At 37.6% G+C, this 21,055-nt stretch overlaps 1 protein-coding gene across 1 annotated transcript in view; it reads left to right on the forward strand.

Moving 5' to 3' along the window:
- Nucleotides 1-20,447, forward strand: part of LOC113650481 — a 79,214-nt gene extending 58,767 nt beyond the window's left edge. Inside the window, exons 16-31 of the mRNA XM_047816718.1 lie at nucleotides 140-553; nucleotides 1,715-2,143; nucleotides 3,059-3,487; nucleotides 4,784-5,194; nucleotides 9,019-9,453; nucleotides 11,123-11,557; nucleotides 13,215-13,649; nucleotides 15,342-15,776; nucleotides 17,685-17,945; nucleotides 18,062-18,319; nucleotides 18,394-18,639; nucleotides 18,888-19,145; nucleotides 19,274-19,576; nucleotides 19,758-20,027; nucleotides 20,116-20,199; nucleotides 20,317-20,447. Of these exons, the coding sequence (XP_047672674.1) occupies nucleotides 140-553; nucleotides 1,715-2,143; nucleotides 3,059-3,487; nucleotides 4,784-5,194; nucleotides 9,019-9,453; nucleotides 11,123-11,557; nucleotides 13,215-13,649; nucleotides 15,342-15,776; nucleotides 17,685-17,945; nucleotides 18,062-18,319; nucleotides 18,394-18,639; nucleotides 18,888-19,145; nucleotides 19,274-19,576; nucleotides 19,758-20,027; nucleotides 20,116-20,199; nucleotides 20,317-20,383 (5,170 nt within the window). The 3' untranslated portion in view covers nucleotides 20,384-20,447. The remainder of the gene's footprint in view (nucleotides 1-139; nucleotides 554-1,714; nucleotides 2,144-3,058; nucleotides 3,488-4,783; nucleotides 5,195-9,018; nucleotides 9,454-11,122; nucleotides 11,558-13,214; nucleotides 13,650-15,341; nucleotides 15,777-17,684; nucleotides 17,946-18,061; nucleotides 18,320-18,393; nucleotides 18,640-18,887; nucleotides 19,146-19,273; nucleotides 19,577-19,757; nucleotides 20,028-20,115; nucleotides 20,200-20,316) is intronic.
- The last annotated feature ends 608 nt before the right edge of the window (nucleotides 20,448-21,055 follow it).

Raw genomic sequence — 21,055 nt, forward strand, 5'->3', positions numbered from 1 at the left:
TCCAATAATTATAAAATATTAACACAAACAAAAGTAAGTAAAGTGGAAAAACTTTATTTCTTCTGTATTTTTCTCTCTGTATGTGTGAGAGTTCTCTCTGTGTTTACTGTAATAATGTGAATCTTTCACTTTTCTCCAGGTCTCACTTTACAGATGGAGAGAAAAAGAAGAGATGGAGAAAATTTCTACTGGATTTGTATCTGCAAACAGCTCTACACCAACCACAAAACATCCAGGAGACACTGAAGAAAGTGATGACAGGTTATAATTATTATTATGAACAGAGTGATTTCCTGCTGGATCTGTTCTCACATGTGAAGCAGTATGAGAGTAAAACACACAGGACTGTCCTTCCTGCATTGCTGCCAGTTTACCGGTCACTTCCTGTTTGGTCCATAAATCTCTCAGAGAGAAAAGTCTCCGTCCTCCTAGAAGTGCTGAAACTCCAAACACAGAAGATACCAGTGGAGCTGAGAAACTGTTCAGATAAAGAGAGTGTAGTGAGGAGTTTCCTTCAGTGTCTGCCCTACATCTCACACCTCAGCTTTAATGGGTAAGTTATTACAGATTTCTCAGACTTTCTTTAGTGTTTGTGCTCCACAGCTGATAAAAGAACTCTTTTATTTTTAAGGAAATATTACTGCAAATAAATGCGACTCATCCTGAACTCAATTCTAAATTAATATATGATTTTATCAGTACTGGTCAGCCTGGTGGACCTGGGATTTGAACTCATAACCTATGACTCAGTAGTCCAACACCTTAACCACTAGACCTCCACATCCCATATGACTGTAGTCCAGGGCCGAGGGGGAAATGCTGAGACCTAAATTAATCAAAAGCTGTGAAACATATTTAATTTTCTGTCCCAGTGAGTGGAATATTTTTGAATAAATATTGTAGCTCATCCAAATTCAGTACTTTCTTTAAACAGGTGCTTTGATTTGCTCAGTGTTACATTGATCATATTTGACTTGTGTTTATTGGTTTAAGTTGTGAAAATGGGAGAGTTACAAACACACACAGGTTCAGTCATGTGGCCTTTTTATTCTTTATAGCTACAAACACAAACAGAAGTTTTTATTAGATATAACTCCTTTTAATATGATCTAGCTAATTATCATGATGATTGAGATCCTGAGACAAACACAAATGCAGGTGAAACAGCTTTAATGAAAGTAAATTACTAACAACTTGATGGTCAGAAACACAGACACAGGTCAGATGATCAGTAAACAGAACAGACTGATCAAGGCAATAAGAAAGGGAACAAGGTCCAGAAACTAGCTGAACTCAGGAGAGCAGGAACAGGGACCAAAAGACTCGGTACAGTCAGGAACAAAGCAGAAACTGTGTGTGTGTGTGTGTGTGTGTGTGTGTGTGTGTGTGTGTGTGTGTGTGTGTGTGTGTGTGTGAATCGCTACAAGATGTGTAGACCGAGTGCAGGTGACTGAGAACAGGTGTGTGATCAGAAGTCAGGTGGCTGAATGAGGAAGTGAATGTACAGTGTAGGAAGTGGAGTCTGGTGCAGACATGACTGTAGGCTGTGGTGCATGATGGGAAGTGGAGTTTGTGGATCTGTTATAACTGACAATTATCATGATGTTGGATAAAAGCAATCGTGATGATAAACGATTAATCTTTGTTTCTCCAAAATTATTAACAATATAAAGTGTTTGGGTTCATATTTCTAATGTTATTTATTTATTTTTAGTGATTATTCCCAGAAGCAGAAACACACAGAGTTCCTGATGAATCTCCTCCATCACGCTACAGAAAGTGACAGACACACAGGGGGAAAATCACTGGAGCTGTTAGCATCAGTGTGTAATCACACACATTTTCCTTATGGAGAAAACAATACAGATTATAACAGTGATTTCCTGCTGGATCTGTTCTCACATGTGAAGCAGTATGAGAGTAAAACACACAGGACTGTCCTTCCAGCATTGCTGCCAGTTTACCGGTCACTTCCTGTTTGGTCCATAAATCTCTCAGAGAGAAAAGTCTCCGTCCTCCTAGAAGTGCTGAAACTCCAAACACAGAAGAAACGAGTGGAGCTGAGAGACTGTTCAGATGAAGAGAGTGAAGTGAGGAGTTTCCTTCAGTGTCTGCCCTACATCTCACACTTCAGCTTTAAAGTGTAAGTTATTACAGATTTCTCAGACTTTCTTTAGTGTTTGTGCTCCACAGCTGAAGATCTCAGAGCTCATGTTTAATGAGTAAGTTTAAAGTTCCTGTACAGATTTCACCCCTTTTACTGATCTGAACTGTTATTGTTCGCTAGCTACTTTACCTCGAACCTGCTAACACCGATTAGCTTGCTAATGTTAGCCAAGTTAAAGGCATTTTGTTTGCTTTTTTATTTTTTAATTTCAAATAATTAATTTGAATTATTTAGCATTTTATATAAAGTTAATGCAATTTCAAGTTTAAATAAACTTTACATTTACTTTTGAAAAATCAACAGTATTTTATACAAAACTTCTCTATACTAAATACACTGTCATCTGATTTAGCTAGATAATGAATATTAACCTTTTAACTAATGGATCTTAATCCTTTTTCTAACTAGACACTACAAGTCTGGGTCTGATTGACTTACAGATAAATATCTAGATAATTTGATCAGTTATCAAAGTTACTGTGTTCATTACATCATCACTTTCTATATCAGACATGAGGGAAACTCTCACATGTGACTGTACTGATCATCACTAAACAGCATGTTGTGTGTGTGTGTATGTGTGTGTGTGTGTGTGTGTGTGTGTGTGTGTGTGTGTGTGTGTGTGAATCGCTACAAGATGTGTAGACCGAGTGCAGGTGACTGAATGAGGAAGTGAATGTACAGTGTAGGAAGTGGAGTCTGGTGCAGACATGACTGTAGGCTGTGGTGCATGATGGGAAGTGGAGTTTGTGGATCTGTTATAACTGACAATTATCATGATGTTGGATAAAAGCAATCGTGATGATGGAAGATGAATCTTTGTTTCTCCAAAATTATTAACAATATAAAGTGTTTGGGTTCATATTTCTAATGTTATTTATTTATTTTTAGTGATGATTACCAGAAGCAGAAACACACAGAGTTCCTGATGAATCTCCTCCATCACGCTACAGAAAGTGACAGACACACAGGGGGAAAATCACTGGAGCTGTTAGCATCAGTGTGTAATCACACACATTTTCCTTATGGAGGAAACGCTACAGTTAATAACAGTGATTTCCTGCTGGATCTGTTCTCACATGTGAAGCAGTATGAGAGTAAAACACACAGGACTGTCCTTCCAGCATTGCTGCCAGTTTACCGGTCACTTCCTGTTTGGTCCATAAATCTCTCAGAGACAAAAGTCTCCGACCTCCTAGAAGTGCTGAAACTCCAAACACAGAAGATACCAGTGGAGCTGAGAGACTTTTCAGGTGAAGAGAGTGAAGTGAGGAGTTTACTTCAGTGTCTGCCCTACATCTCAGACCTCAGCTTTAAACAGTAAGTTATTACAGATTTCTCAGACTTTCTTTAGTGTTTGTGCTCCACAGCTGAAGATCTCAGAGCTCATGTTTAATGAGTAAGTTTAAAGTTCCTGTACAGATTTCACCTCTTTTACTGATCTGAACTGTTATTGTTCGCTAGCTACTTTACCTCGAACCTGCTAACACTGGTTTTTAGCTTAATGTTCGACAAGTTAAAACACAAAGTTGATAGAATTTCAAGTGTAAATAAACTTTACATTTACTTTTGAAAAATCAACAGTATTTTATACAAAACTTCTCTATACTAAATACACTGTCATCTGATTTAGCTAGATAATGAATATTAACCTTTTAACTAATGGATCTTAATCCTTTTTCTAACTAGACACTACAAGTCTGGGTCTGATTGACTTACAGATAAATATCTAGACAATTTGATCAGTTATCAAATTTATTGTGTTCATTACATCATCACTTTCTATATCAGACATGAGGGAAACTCTCACATGTGACTGTACTGATCATCACTAAACAGAACTGTCTGATTTGTGTTTTGTGTGAAATTTGATGGGATTTGAACTAATAATTGTTGGTGAGTTTATCATTATGATGAGAAGGTAGAGACTAGGATGACTAACATGACTATAAGAGTTGAAATATATTAAATATAATAGTTTATTAAGGGGTTCCTATTACATGAAAACATATAAGATATTATATTAAACTGTTGTATAATTATTACATATTTGGGATTAAATATCTCATTTCATTTAACTTTTAACCCTTGAGTAGAGAACTTTACAGAAATCCACTAATTATAAATAACATTTATTTATTTATTACTAACAGATTTGTAATGATAACTATCAGACATTTATTAATTAATTAATAACAGATTTGTAATGATAACTATCAGACTGCAGTAAAATCAGGGTTAATAATGAAGAGAACTGGAGAGTAAACGAGACTCTGTTCTTTTCTTCTTTTGGTGGATTTACATCCAGTCTGTTGTGTCAGTGTTCTCTTCATCACTGAGTGGGATTAAAAAATAAAACAAATATGTTTCAGTACCCAGTATATGAGAGTTTGTTCATCTTATGTCAGAGGGGGCGTGGCCAGGAGGGGGCGTGGTTTTCTGTAGGGATTCTGTAGCTCTTGTAGTTCTAGGATTATTCCAATAATTATAAAATATTAACAAAAACAAAAGTAAGTAAAGTGGAAAAACTTTATTTCTTCTGTATTTTTCTCTCTGTATGTGTGAGAGTTTTCTCTGTGTTTACTGTAATAATGTGAATCTTTCACTTTTCTCCAGGTTTTACCTTAGAGATGAAGAGGAAAAGAAGAGATGGAGAAACTTTCTACTGGATTTGTGTCTGCATGCAGCTCTACACCAACCACAAAACATCCAGGAGACAGTGAAGAAAGTGATGACAGATTATGATTATAAAGAACAGTGTGAGTTCCTGCTGGATCTGTTCTCACATGTGAAGCAGTATGAGAGTAAAACACACAGGACTGTCCTTCCTGCATTGCTGCCAGTTTACCGGTCACTTCCTGTTTGGTCCATAAATCTCTCAGAGAGAAAAGTGTCCGTCCTCCTAGAAGTGCTGAAACTCCAAACACAGAAGAAACGAGTGGAGCTGAGAAACTGTTCAGGTGAAGAGAGTGAAGTGAGGAGTTTCCTTCAGTGTCTGCCCTACATCTCACACCTCAGCTTTAATGTGTAAGTTATTACAGATTTCTCAGACTTTCTTTAGTGTTTGTGCTCCACAGCTGAAGATCTCAGAGCTCATGTTTAATGAGTAAGTTTAAAGTTCCTGTACAGATTTCACCCCTTTTACTGATCTGAACTGTTATTGTTCACTAGCTACTTTACCTCGAACCTGCTAACACTGGTTTTTAGCTTAATGTTAGAAATTAAAACACTAATGCAATTTCGAGTTTAAATAGCTGCACGCATCAGATTCAAAACACTGATGCTGGCCTACAAAGCCAAAAACAGACCAGCTCCCTCTTACCTCAAAGCCCTCATCACTCCTCGCACTGCACCCCGCACCCTCCGATCTACCAGCACTGCTCGACTGCTCCCACCATCTCTCAGGGTAAGAGGCAAGTTTACTACAAGACTCTTCTCTGTTCGGGCTCAAGGTGGTGGAATGAACTTCCCCTAGAGGTCCAGACAGCTGAGTCACTGGTTATTTTCAAGTGGCGACTGAAGACCTACTTATTCAGGAAACACTTCAACTAGCACTTCTTGCTTATCTTTTGCATTTAAAAAAAGAAAGAAAAAAGAAAAAAAAACAAAACCTTTGACACTTTTTCATTTTAACTTTGAACAAATGTTTTAAACTCATGGTGTCTTAAGTATGTAACCTAGTGAGCAGCTTTAATGTATTCAATGTTAGCGATTTAAGCACTTATGTATGTCGCTCTGGATAAGGGCGTCTGCCAAATGCTGTACATGTAAAGTTCACATTTACTTTTAAAAAATCAAAAGTACAGTGGTACCTCGAGATACGAGTGCTTTGATATACGAATTTTTTGAGATACGAGCTGTGATTCAACCAAATTTTTGCCGTGAGATACGAGCAAATTTTTGATATACGAGCATCCGAGCTGCCGCCGAAGCCGAAATAAAGATCCCCAACAACCACGTGTGCTCTGTTTCAAGTGAAGAGAAAAACGATGAAGAAAATGAAGCAAAATTAATGTAAAGAAAAGAGAAATTGTAGCAATTAAGTTTAGTTAAGATGATTTCAGTTAAGTTCGTTAATTTTAGTGGTTTAGTTAAGTTCCATTTAAGTGTAAAGTAGCATTAAGAGCGTACAGTCGCGAGTAAGTGAACGAAATGCAAGTGTAATTCCTCCTAACTCCTCCGCCTGTTTACTCCTCCCACAAATCCATGCGCATCTTCCGTAAAGTAAAACCAGTTTAATTTTTTAACATTCTCTTTTATTACTGTATGTTTTTATACAAAATTTGTCATTTATAAATACAGGTACTGAACATTTTTCATATTCAAAACACATAAACAAAACAACTGGAGTGGAATTTTGCGAGCTGGAACGGATTAATGGGATTGCAATTCATGTAAATGGGGAAAATTGTTTTGAGATACGAGCAAATTGATATACTAGCAAGGTCACGGAACGAATTAAACTTGTATCTCGAGGTATCACTGTATATTATACAAAACCGCTCTATACTAAATACACTGCTATCTGATTTAGCTAGATAATTGTCATGGCTGGAACACCTGTCTTGCTTCCGCACATCAACACACAGAAACTTCTCCGGAGTACTAGATACTTCCGGACTGCAGTTCCCACAATTCCCGCACCGGGGCTAATTATGCAGCCAGCTGTAGCCAATTTCCCACGCTACTTAAGTGCACTTGAACTTGACCCCGGTGCGAAGTCTCGATTTGCTTTTGCAGTCAGTCTGAGCGTTTTCCATGTTCGTTTCCTGTTCTGGTTTATTGACTCTGTTCCTGTCTTTGCTTTCTCGATTGTGTGCTGCCTGTCCTGACCTTTTTGCCAGTTTCCCGTTTACGATTCCTGCCTGTACTACGTTGTTGTGTTTGCCTGCCCTGACTGTGCTTGCTTTGTCTACAATTAATAAAAAGCTGCAAATGGATCATCAGCCTTATGATGCCTCGTTACAATAATGAATATGAACTTTTTAACTAATGGATCTTAATTTCTTTTCTAACTAGTGTAAGAAATAAAAAAATGTGTGTAAAGATAAGATGATGATGGTGAAGATCTTAATGAAGAACCAGAAGTTTATTCCAGTATCGCAGTGACAAAATACATGAAGTACTTTGGGTTCGTCGGAGTCAATAAGAACCCCGAACAAATCCTGCTCAAACATTTTATACTGTTTTCCTCTTTGTAGTTTAAATGAGGTTCTGCTTTGAATGTGTATTGAGTGTAAGAACTGAGTGTCTCCCAAATGGCTGGGCTACACCTTGTTGTCTAGCCAGATGTCTTTAAATGTTAATGATGGTCACGTACACCTTGTCTTGGTATTGTTACCATTGTCATCAACCAAATGGTCACTTTAAATGGTAATCACGGTCACTTAAACCCTTTGTTCATGCTGATCCTTGATGTCCTGCTGCCGCTCCCATACTAATAATTGAATCACGTTTATATGTTTAGAGTCCTAAACGTATTACCTTATGATACTTAAACCTTTTTAGGAATGAGCTCTTTTAGATGTGTATCTTGGAGTGGAATTTGGGTGCAATTTCTGTAATTTCTTACACTAGACACTACAAGTCTAGTTCTGATTGTCTTACAGATAAATATCTAGATAATTTGATCAGTTATCAAAGTTGCTGTGTTCATTACATCATCACTTGCTATATCAGATATAAGGGAAACTCTCACATGTGACTGTACTGATCATCACTAAACAGCATGTTGCGCGCGTGTGTGTGTGTGTGTGTGTGTGTGTGTGTGTGTGTGTGTGTGTGTGTGTGTGTGTGACTTTACCACTGTAATTATAAGTAGGACTGAGGACTGGGACAGTTAATGTGGCTATAAAACAGCAGGTTGTTTGTAACTCAGGAATCAGATCAATATGTATTCAGGACTATCAAGTGTCACGCACTGAGAGTGACAGTCACTCACTTGGGTCTTTTATCACATCCTCCCGCCACAACATCGTATTTCTCACGCAGAAAATCTTACTATTTAACATATATTTAATATGCGGCAGCGCCAAAATGTATCAGTCCGCATCGCTGTCTCTATAGAAACGGGCAGGAACCAAGCGCGTCTCCCCTGGAGTTCTTAGTCAAGCCTGACGCTTATCAGCCAATCAAAAAAAAAGAGGCTACACAATAGCCAATCAGAAAATAGCAATATTGAATATGGGTAAGATTCAACGCAACAACCATTGAGAAAAAAAAAACATTCATTAGCGAGGGTATTTTCGATGGTCGGTTTGAACAAAACCTCAAAATGAAACAATCATGAACCTAAACATGTCTTGTGCTGAACTGTTTTATATGGGAGCAACATTAAACATGATAAAGGGGTCCAAAAAGGCATCAAACACTTACAATAAACACCACCAGTCATAATCTCTCTCTCTCTCTCTCTCTCTCTCTCTCTCACACACACACACACACACACACATTAATAAACGGAAATTAAACAAATACTTTCTATTTGGTTAAATTGCGGTCAGTGATCCTTACCAATCACAACAATTCCCCCATTATTTTTTATTTTTTTTATTTTATTGTATTTTTTTTTTTTTGGAGATGTCACGCTTGCCTGTTTTCAAAACTCAAGATCCCGCTCAAGTTTTAATTATTTGCTATTTTGGTGATGTTCCTGTCCATGGCTACAAGAAGAAACTGTTCATTTTTATCTTCCTTGATATGAACAGACTGATAGTCTGATGTTCTCTACACTAGCTGAATATTAGCCTTTATTATTAGCCTCATTTATGTGTTTGCTCTGAGCTTTAGGTGAATCTTTATCACTGTCTGTGAGATTCTTCCTCATAACTTATATATTTTCTTACAAACAGGTTTTATTCAGGATCTGCATCCGTCCAGTTTATGGTGAATCTGATCATCGCAGCAGTCGACTGTCAATCAGATAAAGGAGAGAGTTTTACTGAGCTGCTGGTGTCAGTGTGCAGCTACAACACATTCCCTTTTAGACAAGAGGTTTATGGCTTCCATGAAAAACGGAGTGATTTCCTGCTGGATCTGTTCTCACATGTGAAGCAGTATGAGAGTAAAACACACAGGACTGTCCTTCCAGTATTGCCGCCAGTTTACCGGTCACTTCCTGTTTGGTCCATAAATCTCTCAGAGAGAAAAGTCTCCGTCCTCCTAGAAGTGCTGAAACTCCAAACACAGAAGATACCAGTGGAGCTGAGAAACTGTTCAGGTGAAGAGAGTGAAGTGAGGAGTTTCCTTCAGTGTCTGCCCTACATCTCACACCTCAGCTTTAAACAGTAAGTTATTACAGATTTCTCAGACTTTCTTTAGTGTTTGTGCTCCACAGCTGAAGATCTCAGAGCTCATGTTTAATGAGTAAGTTTAAGTTAAAGGCATGATTAGCTTGCTAATGTTAGCCAAGTTAAAGGCATTTTGTTTGCTTTTTTATTTTTTAATTTCAAATAATTAATTTGAATTATTTAGCATTTTATATAAAGTTAATGCAATTTCAAGTTTAAATAAACTTTACATTTACTTTTGAAAAATCAACAATATTTTACACAAAACTTCTCTATACTAAATACACTGTCATCTGATTTAGCTAGATAATGAATATTAACCTTTTAACTAATGGATCTTAATCCTTTTTCTAACTAGACACTACAAGTCTGGGTCTGATTGACTTACAGATAAATATCTAGACAATTTGATCAGTTATCAAAGTTACTGTGTTCATTACATCATCACTTTCTATATCAGACATGAGGGAAACTCTCACATGTGACTGTACTGATCATCACTAAACAGCATGTTGTGTGTGTGTGTGTGTGTGTGTGTGTGTGTGTGTGTGTGTGTGTGTGTGTGTGTGTGTGTGTGTGTGTGTGTGTGTGTGACTTTACCACTGTAATTATAAGTAGGACTGAGGACTGGGACAGTTAATGTGGCTATAAAACAGCAGGTTGTTTGTAACTCAGGAATCAGATCAATATGTATTCAGGACTATCAAGTGTCACGCACTGAGAGTGACAGTCACTCACTTGGGTCTTTTATCACATCCTCCCGCCACAACATCGTATTTCTCACGCAGAAAATCTTACTATTTAACATATATTTAATATGCGGCAGCGCCAAAATGTATCAGTCCGCATCGCTGTCTCTATAGAAACGGGCAGGAACCAAGCGCGTCTCCCCTGGAGTTCTTAGTCAAGCCTGACGCTTATCAGCCAATCAAAAAAAAAGAGGCTACACAATAGCCAATCAGAAAATAGCAATATTGAATATGGGTAAGATTCAACGCAACAACCATTGAGAAAAAAAAAAAAACATTCATTAGCGAGGGTATTTTCGATGGTTGGTTTGAACAAAACCTCAAAATGAAACAATCATGAACCTAAACATGTCTTGTGCTGAACTGTTTTATATGGAAGCAACATTACACATGATAAAGGGGTCCAAAAAGGCATCAAACACTTACAATAAACACCACCAGTCATAATCTCTCTCTCTCTCTGTCTCTCTCTCTCTCTCTCTCACACACACACACACACTCACACACACACACACACACAAATTAATAAACGGAAATTAAACAAATACTTTCTATTTGGTTAAATTGCGGTCAGTGATCCTTACCAATCACAACAATTCCCCCATTATTTTTATTTTTTTATTTTATTGTATTTTTTTTTTGGAGATGTCACGCTTGCCTGTTTTCAAAACTCAAGATCCCGCTCAAGTTTTAATTATTTGCTATTTTGGTGATGCTCCTGTCCATGGCTACAAGAAGAAACTGTTCATTTTTATCTTCCTTGATATGAACAGACTGATAGTCTGATGTTCTCTACACTAGCTGAATATTAGCCTTTATTATTAGCCTCATTTATGTGTTTGTTCTGAGCTTTAGGTGAATCTTTTTCACTGTCTGTGAGATTCTTCCTCATAACTTATATATTTTCTTATATACAGGTCTAATTCAGGATCTGCATCTGTCCAGTTTATGGTGAATCTGATCATCGCAGCAGTCGACTGTCAATCAGATAAAGGAGAGAGTTTTACTGAGCTGCTGGTGTCAGTGTGCAGCTACAACACATTCCCTTTTAGACAAGAGTTTCATGGATTCCATGAAGAACAGAGTGATTTCCTGCTGGGTCTGTTCTCACATGTGAAGCAGTATGAGAGTAAAACACACAGGACTGTCCTTCCTGCATTGCTGCCAGTTTACCGGTCACTTCCTGTTTGGTCCATAAAGCTCTCAGAGAGAAAAGTCTCCGACCTCCTAGAAGTGCTGAAACTCCAAACACAGAAGAAACCAGTGGAGCTGAGAGACTGTTCAGATGTAGAGAGTGAAGTGAGGAGTTTCCTTCAGTGTCTGCCCTACATCTCACACCTCAGCTTTAATGAGTAAGTTATTACAGATTTCTCAGACTTTCTTTAGTGTTTGTGCTCCACAGCTGAAGATCTCAGAGCTCATGTTTAATGAGTAAGTTTAAGTTAAAGGCATGATTAGCTTGCTAATGTTAGCCAAGTTAAAGGCATTTTGTTTGCTTTTTTATTTTTTAATTTCAAATAATTAATTTGAATTATTTAACATTTTATATAAAGTTAATGCAATTTCAAGTTTAAATAAACTTTACATTTACTTTTGAAAAATCAACAGTATGTTTTATACAAAACTTCTCTATACTAAATACACTGCCATCTGATTTAGCTAGATAATGAATATTAACCTTTTAACTAATGGATCTTAATCCTTTTTCTAACTAGACACTACAAGTCTGGGTCTGATTGTCTTACAGCTAAATATCTAGATAATTTGATCAGTTATCAAAGTTACTGTGTTCATTACATCATCACTTTCTATATCAGACATGAGGGAAACTCTCACATGTGACTGTACTGATCATCACTAAACAGCATGTTGCGCGTGTGTGTGTGTGTGTGTGTGTGTGTGTGTGTGTGTGTGTGTGTGTGTGTGTGTGTGTGTGTGTGTGTGTGTGTGACTTTACCACTGTAATTATAAGTAGGACTGAGGACTGGGACAGTTAATGTGGCTATAAAACAGCAGGTGGTTTGTAACTCAGGAATCAGATCAATATGTATTCAGGACTATCAAGTGTCACGCACTGAGAGTGACAGTCACTCACTTGGGTCTTTTATCACATCCTCCCGCCACAACATCGTATTTCTCACGCAGAAAATCTTTAACATATATTTAATATGCGGCAGCGCCAAAATGTATCAGTCCGCATCGCTGTCTCTATAGAAACGGGCAGGAACCAAGCGCGTCTCCCCTGGAGTTCTTAGTCAAGCCTGACGCTTATCAGCCAATCAAAAAAAAAGAGGCTACACAATAGCCAATCAGAAAATAGCAATATTGAATATGGGTAAGATTCAACGCAACAACCATTGAGAAAAAAAAACATTCATTAGCGAGGGTATTTTCGATGCTCGGTTTGAACAAAACCTCAAAATGAAACAATCATGAACCTAAACATGTCTTGTGCTGAACTGTTTTATATGGGAGCAACATTACACATGATAAAGGGGTCCAAAAAGGCATCAAACACTTACAATAAACACCACCAGTCATAATCTCTCTCTCTCTCTCTCTCTCTCTCTCTCTCTCTCACACACACACACACACACACACACACAAATTAATAAACGGAAATTAAACAAATACTTTCTATTTGGTTAAATTGCGGTCAGTGATCCTTACCAATCACAACAATTCCCCCATTATTTTTTATTTTTTTTATTTTATTGTATTTATTTTTTTTTTGGAGATGTCACGCTTGCCTGTTTTCAAAACTCAAGATCCCGCTCAAGTTTTAATTATTTGCTATTTTGGTGATGCTCCTGTCCATGGCTACAAGAAGAAACTGTTCATTTTTATCTTCCTTGATATGAACAGACTGATAGTCTGATGTTCTCTACACTAGCTGAATATTAGCCTTTATTATTAGCCTCATTTATGTGTTTGCTCTGAGCTTTAGGTGAATCTTTGGCACTGACTGTGAGATTCTTCCTCATAACTTATATATTTTCTTATATACAGGTCTAATTCAGGATCTGCATCCGTCCAGTTTATGGTGAATCTGATCATCGCAGCAGTCGACTGTCAATCAGATAAAGGAGAGAGTTTTACTGAGCTGCTGGTGTCAGTGTGCAGCTACAACACATTCCCTTTTAGTGTAGAGTTTGAGAAATTCCATGAAAAACGGAGTGATTTCCTGCTGGATCTGTTCTCACATGTGAAGCAGTATGAGAGTAAAACACACAGGACTGTCCTTCCAGTATTGCCGCCAGTTTACCGGTCACTTCCTGTTTGGTCCATAAATCTCTCAGAGAGAAAAGTCTCCGACCTCCTAGAAGTGCTGAAACTCCAAACACAGAAGAAACGAGTGGAGCTGAGAGACTGTTCAGGTGAAGAGAGTGAAGTGAGGAGTTTCCTTCAGTGTCTGCCCTACATCTCACACCTCAGCTTTAATGAGTAAGCTATTACAGATTTCTCAGACTTTCTTTAGTGTTTGTGCTCCACAGCTGAAGATCTCAGAGCTCATGTTTAATGAGTAAGTTTAAGTTAAAGGCATGATTAGCTTGCTAATGTTAGCCAAGTTAAAGGCATTTTGTTTGCTTTTTTATTTTTTAATTTCAAATAATTAATTTGAATTATTTAGCATTTTATATAAAGTTAATGCAATTTCAAGTTTAAATAAACTTTACATTTACTTTTGAAAAATCAACAGTATTTTATACAAAACTTCTCTATACTAAATACACTGCCATCTGATTTAGCTAGATAATGAATATTAACCTTTTAACTAATGGATTTTAATCCTTTTTCTAACTAGACACTACAAGTCTGGGTCTGATTGTCTTACAGCTAAATATCTAGATAATTTGATCAGTTATCAAAGTTACTGTGTTCATTACATCATCACTTTCTATATCAGACATGAGGGAAACTCTCACATGTGACTGTACTGATCATCACTAAACAGCTGTGTGTGTGTGTGTGTGTGTGTGTGTGTGTGTGTGTGTGTGTGTGTGTGTGTGTGTGTGACTTTACCACTGTAATTATAAGTAGGACTGAGGACTGGGACAGTTAATGTGGCTATAAAACAGCAGGTTGTTTGTAACTCAGGAATCAGATCAATATGTATTCAGGACTATCAAGTGTCACGCACTGAGAGTGACAGTCACTCACTTGGGTCTTTTATCACATCCTCCCGCCACAACATCGTATTTCTCACGCAGAAAATCTTACTATTTAACATATATTTAATATGCGGCAGCGCCAAAATGTATCAGTCCGCATCGCTGTCTCTATAGAAACGGGCAGGAACCAAGCGCGTCTCCCCTGGAGTTCTTAGTCAAGCCTGACGCTTATCAGCCAATCAAAAAAAAAGAGGCTACACAATAGCCAATCAGAAAATAGCAATATTGAATATGGGTAAGATTCAACGCAACAACCATTGAGAGAAAAAAAAACATTCATTAGCGAGGGTATTTTCGATGGTCGGTTTGAACAAAACCTCAAAATGAAACAATCATGAACCTAAACATGTCTTGTGCTGAACTGTTTTATATGGGAGCAACATTACACATGATAAAGGGGTCCAAAAAGGCATCAAACACTTACAATAAACACCACCAGTCATAATCTCTCTCTCTCTCTCTCTCTCTCTCTCTCTCTCTCTCTCTCTCTCTCTCTCTCTCTCTCTCACACACACACACACACACACACACACACACACACACACACACACACACACACACACAAATTAATAAACGGAAATTAAACAAATACTTTCTATTTGGTTAAATTGCGGTCAGTGATCCTTACCAATCACAACAATTCCCCCATTATTTTTTATTTTTTTTATTTTATTGTATTTTTTTTTTTGGAGATGTCACGCTTGCCTGTTTTCAAAACTCAAGATCCCGCTCAAGTTTTAATTATTTGCTATTTTGGTGATGCTCCTGTCCATGGCTACAAGAAGAAACTGTTCATTTTTATCTTCCTTGATATGAACAGACTGATAGTCTGATGTTCTCTACACTAGCTGAATATTAGCCTTTATTATTAGCCTCATTTATGTGTTTGTTCTGAGCTTTAGGTGAATCTTTTTCACTGTCTATGAGATTCTTCCTCATAACTTATATATGTTCTTATATACAGGTCTAATTCAGGATCTGCATCCGTCCAGTTTATGGTGAATCTGATCATCGCAGCAGTCGACTGTCAATCAGATAAAGGAGAGAGTTTTACTGAGCTGCTGGTGTCAGTGTGCAGCTACAACACATTCCCTTTTAGACAAGAGCTTCATGGATTCCATGAAAAACAGAGTGATTTCCTGCTGGATCTGTTCTCACATGTGAAGCAGTATGAGAGTAAAACACACAGGACTGTCCTTCCAGCATTGCTGCCAGTTTACCGGTCACTTCCTGTTTGGTCCATAAAGCTCTCAGAGAGAAAAGTCTCCGTCCTCCTAGAAGTGCTGAAACTCCAAACACAGAAGAAACGAGTGGAGCTGAGAGACTGTTCAGATGTAGAGAGTGTAGTGAGGAGTTTCCTTCAGTGTCTGCCCTACATCTCACACCTCAGCTTTAATGGGTAAGCTGCATCTTCACACACCAACTCCTACACACATGTTTATTCTGAGGTATTTTATGTTAATACACAGAGTTAGATGTCTGTTACTATGGAAGATGAATAATCTGTTCATATTTTCTGTCTCATTCATCATGAAAAGTAATTTCTTTTCTAATTGTGATTGATTAGTCATCAACATTGTTGTATATTATTTGTAACTGATTATATTTCAAGTTGATAATTATGGGGTCAGAATTGTTTCGTTATTCTGAATAAATACTATGATCCACAAATAAATATAAAGAGTTTCACAAATATTTTTTAAATTAACAAATGCACAATAAGCAAACCGTAAATATATGTTACAAATTTCACAAAAAGAAATGAAATTCACAAATAAATAAAATGTGATTTGCAAATAAAAAAAAAATATTTATTAATATATATTTAATTGTATTTATTTCTGAATGGCTTCCTGCTCATTTGTGGATTGCGTTTTGTCGACTTGAAACATTTCTAACGTCAAGACGTGCACAAGAATTCACAAATAGATGGACTCCGCCCACCGTCTACTCCAGCCAATCGGACAACGGTCTCGTGGCGCTGACCAATCGTGGCACGTGATTGGTTGGAGGTAGACCATGTCAACATGTATCATTGGGAATAAGAGGAAAAATCTACACAAGAGGAAGAACCTTAAAAATTAACTCTAATATCAATAATCTTGTCAACAATAACATTTTTTACTAACTCTTCCTGCTCAGTATTCAAAAAGGGAAGTTTGACTCAACATGGTTTAAGAGAATTCAGAAGTAGTAGGGACGGGATATCCTTTGGGCAGTCGTGGCCTAATGGTTAGAGAGTCTGACTTGTAACCCGAAGGTTGTGGGCATAAATGGCTGCCCACTGCTCCGGGTGTGTGTTCATTGCTGTGTGTGCACTTTGGATGGGTTAAATGCAGAGAACAAATTCTGAGTATGGGTCACTTCACCGTTGTTATTATTATGTTATTAAAATCCCTCAGTAATGCCAATTAGCAAGGATTAGATCACTATAATATGTAGTTATAACATCCATAATGCATAGGTGGTGTAATGATTTAAACCTATGCTGAAAATAAGCATTTAGATTTATAGCATTTATGGCATAAAACATATCGATTTATGGCATTTAGCAGGTACCATCGGTCTCGTGGCGCTGACCAATCGTGGCACGTGAATGGTTGGAGGTAGACCGTGCCACGATTGGTCAGCACCACGAGACCGTTGTCCGATTGGCTGGAGTAGACGGTGGGCGGAGTCCATCTATTTGTGGATTCTTGTGCACGTCTTGACGTTAGAAATGTTTCAAATCCACAAATGCACAGAACGCGATTCACAAATGAGCAGGAAGCCATTCACAAATAAATACAATTAAATATATATTTATAAATATTTTTTTATTTGCAAATCACATTTTATTTATTTGTGAATTTCATTTCTTTTTGTGAAATTTGTAACATATATTTACGGTTTGCTTATTGTGCATTTGTTAATTTAAAAAATATTTGTGAAACTCTTTATATTTATTTGTGGATCATGGTATATTTATTCAGAATAACGAAACAATTCTGACCCCATAGAAATTGAATTAAAATGTAATTAATCTCATGTTTTATAGTCGTACAACATATTTATTATAATAAACTTAAAATTGTAAGATCTGATTTGAGATTAAGAAACTTTAAAGTCTTCAGGAAAGTTCAGAATAATCTTAGTTCTGATTATTAGGAAACTAAATCTTAATTTCTTCTGTTGCTTGCAGTCGAACTTATTTAAGTACATATTTATTTTGTGACTAATACTGTATCAGCTCCAACATGTTATTTATGGACTTTTACAAACAATTACATTAAAAACAATAACGTTACATTAAACCTGTCTGTTTTAGATGTGAAGAAAAGTTAATTCCACGTTTAAGTAAAGCAGTTGTTGCCCATGCAGAAGATACAGAGCTGGTGAGAGCTTTCTTTGCTGCTATGGACTTCGTCCTCATTATAGATTGGTTTTTAACTACTCGTGAGTGCAGGGCTGTGAGGAAATTACTCAATCTCTCAGACTCCAAACTCAAACTCACTCTAAAACCACAAGCCATCTCTCTCAGAGGAGCCAGACTTCTCCTCAGACACATCACACACCTACAGAAACTCTGGTACGTGTTAATAATCACTTTCTTCATGTTTACACCAGTCTGTGTAACATCATTAAGGTTTAACATGCTTTAGTGAAATTCACTTTGATGACTGAGTTTGTGTGAACGTTTTTCAGCCTGAGTGAGCGTTTGGTAGTGAGGATGGCCAGAGCAGTGAGAGCCGGTGGGTCATTCAGGAGCAGTGAGAGCCGGTGGGTCATTCAGGAGCTCTGTCTGGACTTTATCATCATAAACCCAAAGATCTTCAGATATCTGAGCAGTTTGTCGTCCCTCCTGAACCTCTGGACTGTTCACTGTGTGAACCTCACTGAGTACAGGATGGAGGCTCACTCTCTCCTCAGCCTCATGTGTCATCCTGGCCTTTTCAAGATCAGGTCAGTTTCCAGTTCACATCTTTATCATACAAAAATGTCTATATTATTATTTATAAACTTGTGTCTGTGTGTAGATTATCGAAATCGACTCTCCAGCAGTTTACTGATCTGCTGAATGAAGCTCAGGATGGAGAACTGACTCGCTTTTTCCTGGAGAAGGTGGGAGGAGACCTGACTTCCTGTTCTCTCAGCTGGGAGGAGCTTATCTATCTTCTCCAGCAGCGAGTTTGCTGCATTAGTGTGAACATCAGAAAGAACAAAATCACTCATAAACACACCAGAGAGATTCTTCCTCTACTGTCTGAAATTCAGTTTAAACGGTAAGAAGGAAGAAATGTAAAGTGTAACTATAACATTCAGATTCATCTTTTATTATAATAAAACCATTTATTTCATCTTCAGAAGTTACTAAGTTACTAAGATCTGTTTTCCAACTGAGATTATTTTATATGAATATGAATGTTGTGTCATGTAAAGTTTATTTACTCTGTTTAATTTGCTAATTAAATAACTGCTCAGAATACAATGTGCCAGAGGATTAATAAAAGTGTGTTTGTAACCTTCACAGATTGAACCCCAGTGTTCTGCTGTCATTCATCAGAGAGATCTATGAGACTGACTCTGCTCACTATGTGTCCAGTCTTTTAAAGTCAACACACAGCTGTTTTAACCTGAACAATACAGATCTGAACTCATACCACTGTACTGCCCTGTGCTTCACCCTCCAACACTGTACATCTGTCTCTCTGAGCCTGATGTGGACCTCCATACCAGACGGGGAGCTGGTGAAGATTCTACCCCTGTTCAACAGACTTTCTCAGCTCAGGTAACTCAGTGTTCACATGGACAATACCTGGGAAATAAATCTACATGTTTCAGTAATAGAAACTGCAGTAATATTTACTAATACATAAATATTTCAACAGTTAAAATGCTTCTTTTCTTTGCTCTCAGTGTTGACAGGTTTCTGTTGCTCAAGTTACTCCACTGCTGCAGTGTCTCTGAGCTCCAACAGGGGGCAGTAGCAGCTGTTTTCTCTGCTCTGCAGAACAGACTGGACTTCTGCTGTAGCACTGGTTTGGATCTGAGCACAGAAACACAGGATAAAACTCTGCATCTGAGCACCGAGGACTGCAGAGACATCAGCACTGCCATCCAGAAATCCCAGCAACGTACAGAGCTCATTCTAGAGGACTGTGAGCTGGAGGACACTGGAGTGGACGTGTTCTTACTCATTCTACATACTGTGAGACTACGGTGAGACACACATACAGGACAAAGGACTTTCAGGACAAACTGAAATGTACACTGTGTGTGACTGCATTAAAAGTTTTAACACTGACTGACCATGGTCTAACTCTCTGTCTCTCTGTCTCTCTCTCTCTCTGTGTGTCTCTTTCCATATCTCTCTCTCTCTCTCTCTCTCTCTCTCTCTCAGCTGTAGTAAATCTTTGTTGCTCCGGTTCCTGGCTCTTCTCCGTGTGGTGAATCAGTCAGACTGTGTGATGAATGTTATGTCCCTCTCAAAGGCTCTGAATGGAGACATGGACCTCAGCGAGACCCCTCTGGATCTTGGTGCCTGTAAATCATTAGCATTGTTTCTGGAGTTTTCTGAAGGTCTGTCAGAACTGGACCTCAGTCACTGCAAGCTCACTGATCAGGGCCTGGAGCTGCTGTTACCACATCTGCATAAAGTGGAGGTCCTGGAGTGAGTATACATTGTGTGTGTGTGTGTGTGTGTGTTATCTGCAGTTACACTGTACTCATTGTATGTATATGTTTGTTCTTCTCCTTAGTCTGAGTCACGATGACATAGGCGACTGTTTAGCAGGAAGAATCTACACAGTTGTTTCCACCAGCAGCAACATACAAACAGTTCGGTAGGTTTGTTCATGTTTCTGTGGTGTTTGTACACACACACTGTACACTAGATAGATATGTATATAAATGGGTCCTTTTCATTAAAGTTGAATATATATATTTTTGTGTGTGTTCAGACTCTTCGGCAACAGAATTACTGATCAAGAGCCTTTCCAAAAAGACAAGCGCTTTGAGATCTGGTGATGACTGTGGCATGTTTTCAGTACAAGGCATAAAGAACCATGCATAAACAAGTCAACATGAGAGACACCATTATTCTCTTGTCTTAACTATTTTATTATTGTGTCCAATGAGTTTGAAGTTTCATGGCATGAGGTATGTCTATTTTATCTTCATGTTTGTGTTTGAAATCATGATTTCAAAGTAAAGTATATGAGGCAGAAGATCCATGTCATGCAGACATCCGATATTAATCAGCAGATCTGACTCCTTGCTTGGGAACCTCTGATTTAAATCTCATACACATACATCTAACTTCAAGGGGTTTTCTTCATTCTGTATAATCAATAGTACAGAAATGTTTTACGCTTATTTTACTTTTACCGCCTAATGAACACAAGGTGGCAGCAAAGAAACAGAAATAAAGTGAAACATGCCCTTTGTCAGTGTTAATGTAATTTTGAAAAACCTTTTAAACTTAGGTACAAAGCTTAAATACTGTTACTGCCTTTAGATGACTTATGGAAAATAATCTCTGTATCTGTATTTAGATTTGGTTTTAGTTATAGTTTACTTTAATTATAATTTCTGTTTAAAATGTTGTCAAGATTTTCTTTTAATAACAGTGAGGGATGATAAAATAAACATGTATAATGATTATAGGGGTTTCTATTTTTAACCCTCCTGCAGACCTTT

Source organism: Tachysurus fulvidraco, chromosome 7, assembly GCF_022655615.1.
Source record: "Tachysurus fulvidraco isolate hzauxx_2018 chromosome 7, HZAU_PFXX_2.0, whole genome shotgun sequence".
Lineage (NCBI taxonomy): Eukaryota > Metazoa > Chordata > Actinopteri > Siluriformes > Bagridae > Tachysurus > Tachysurus fulvidraco.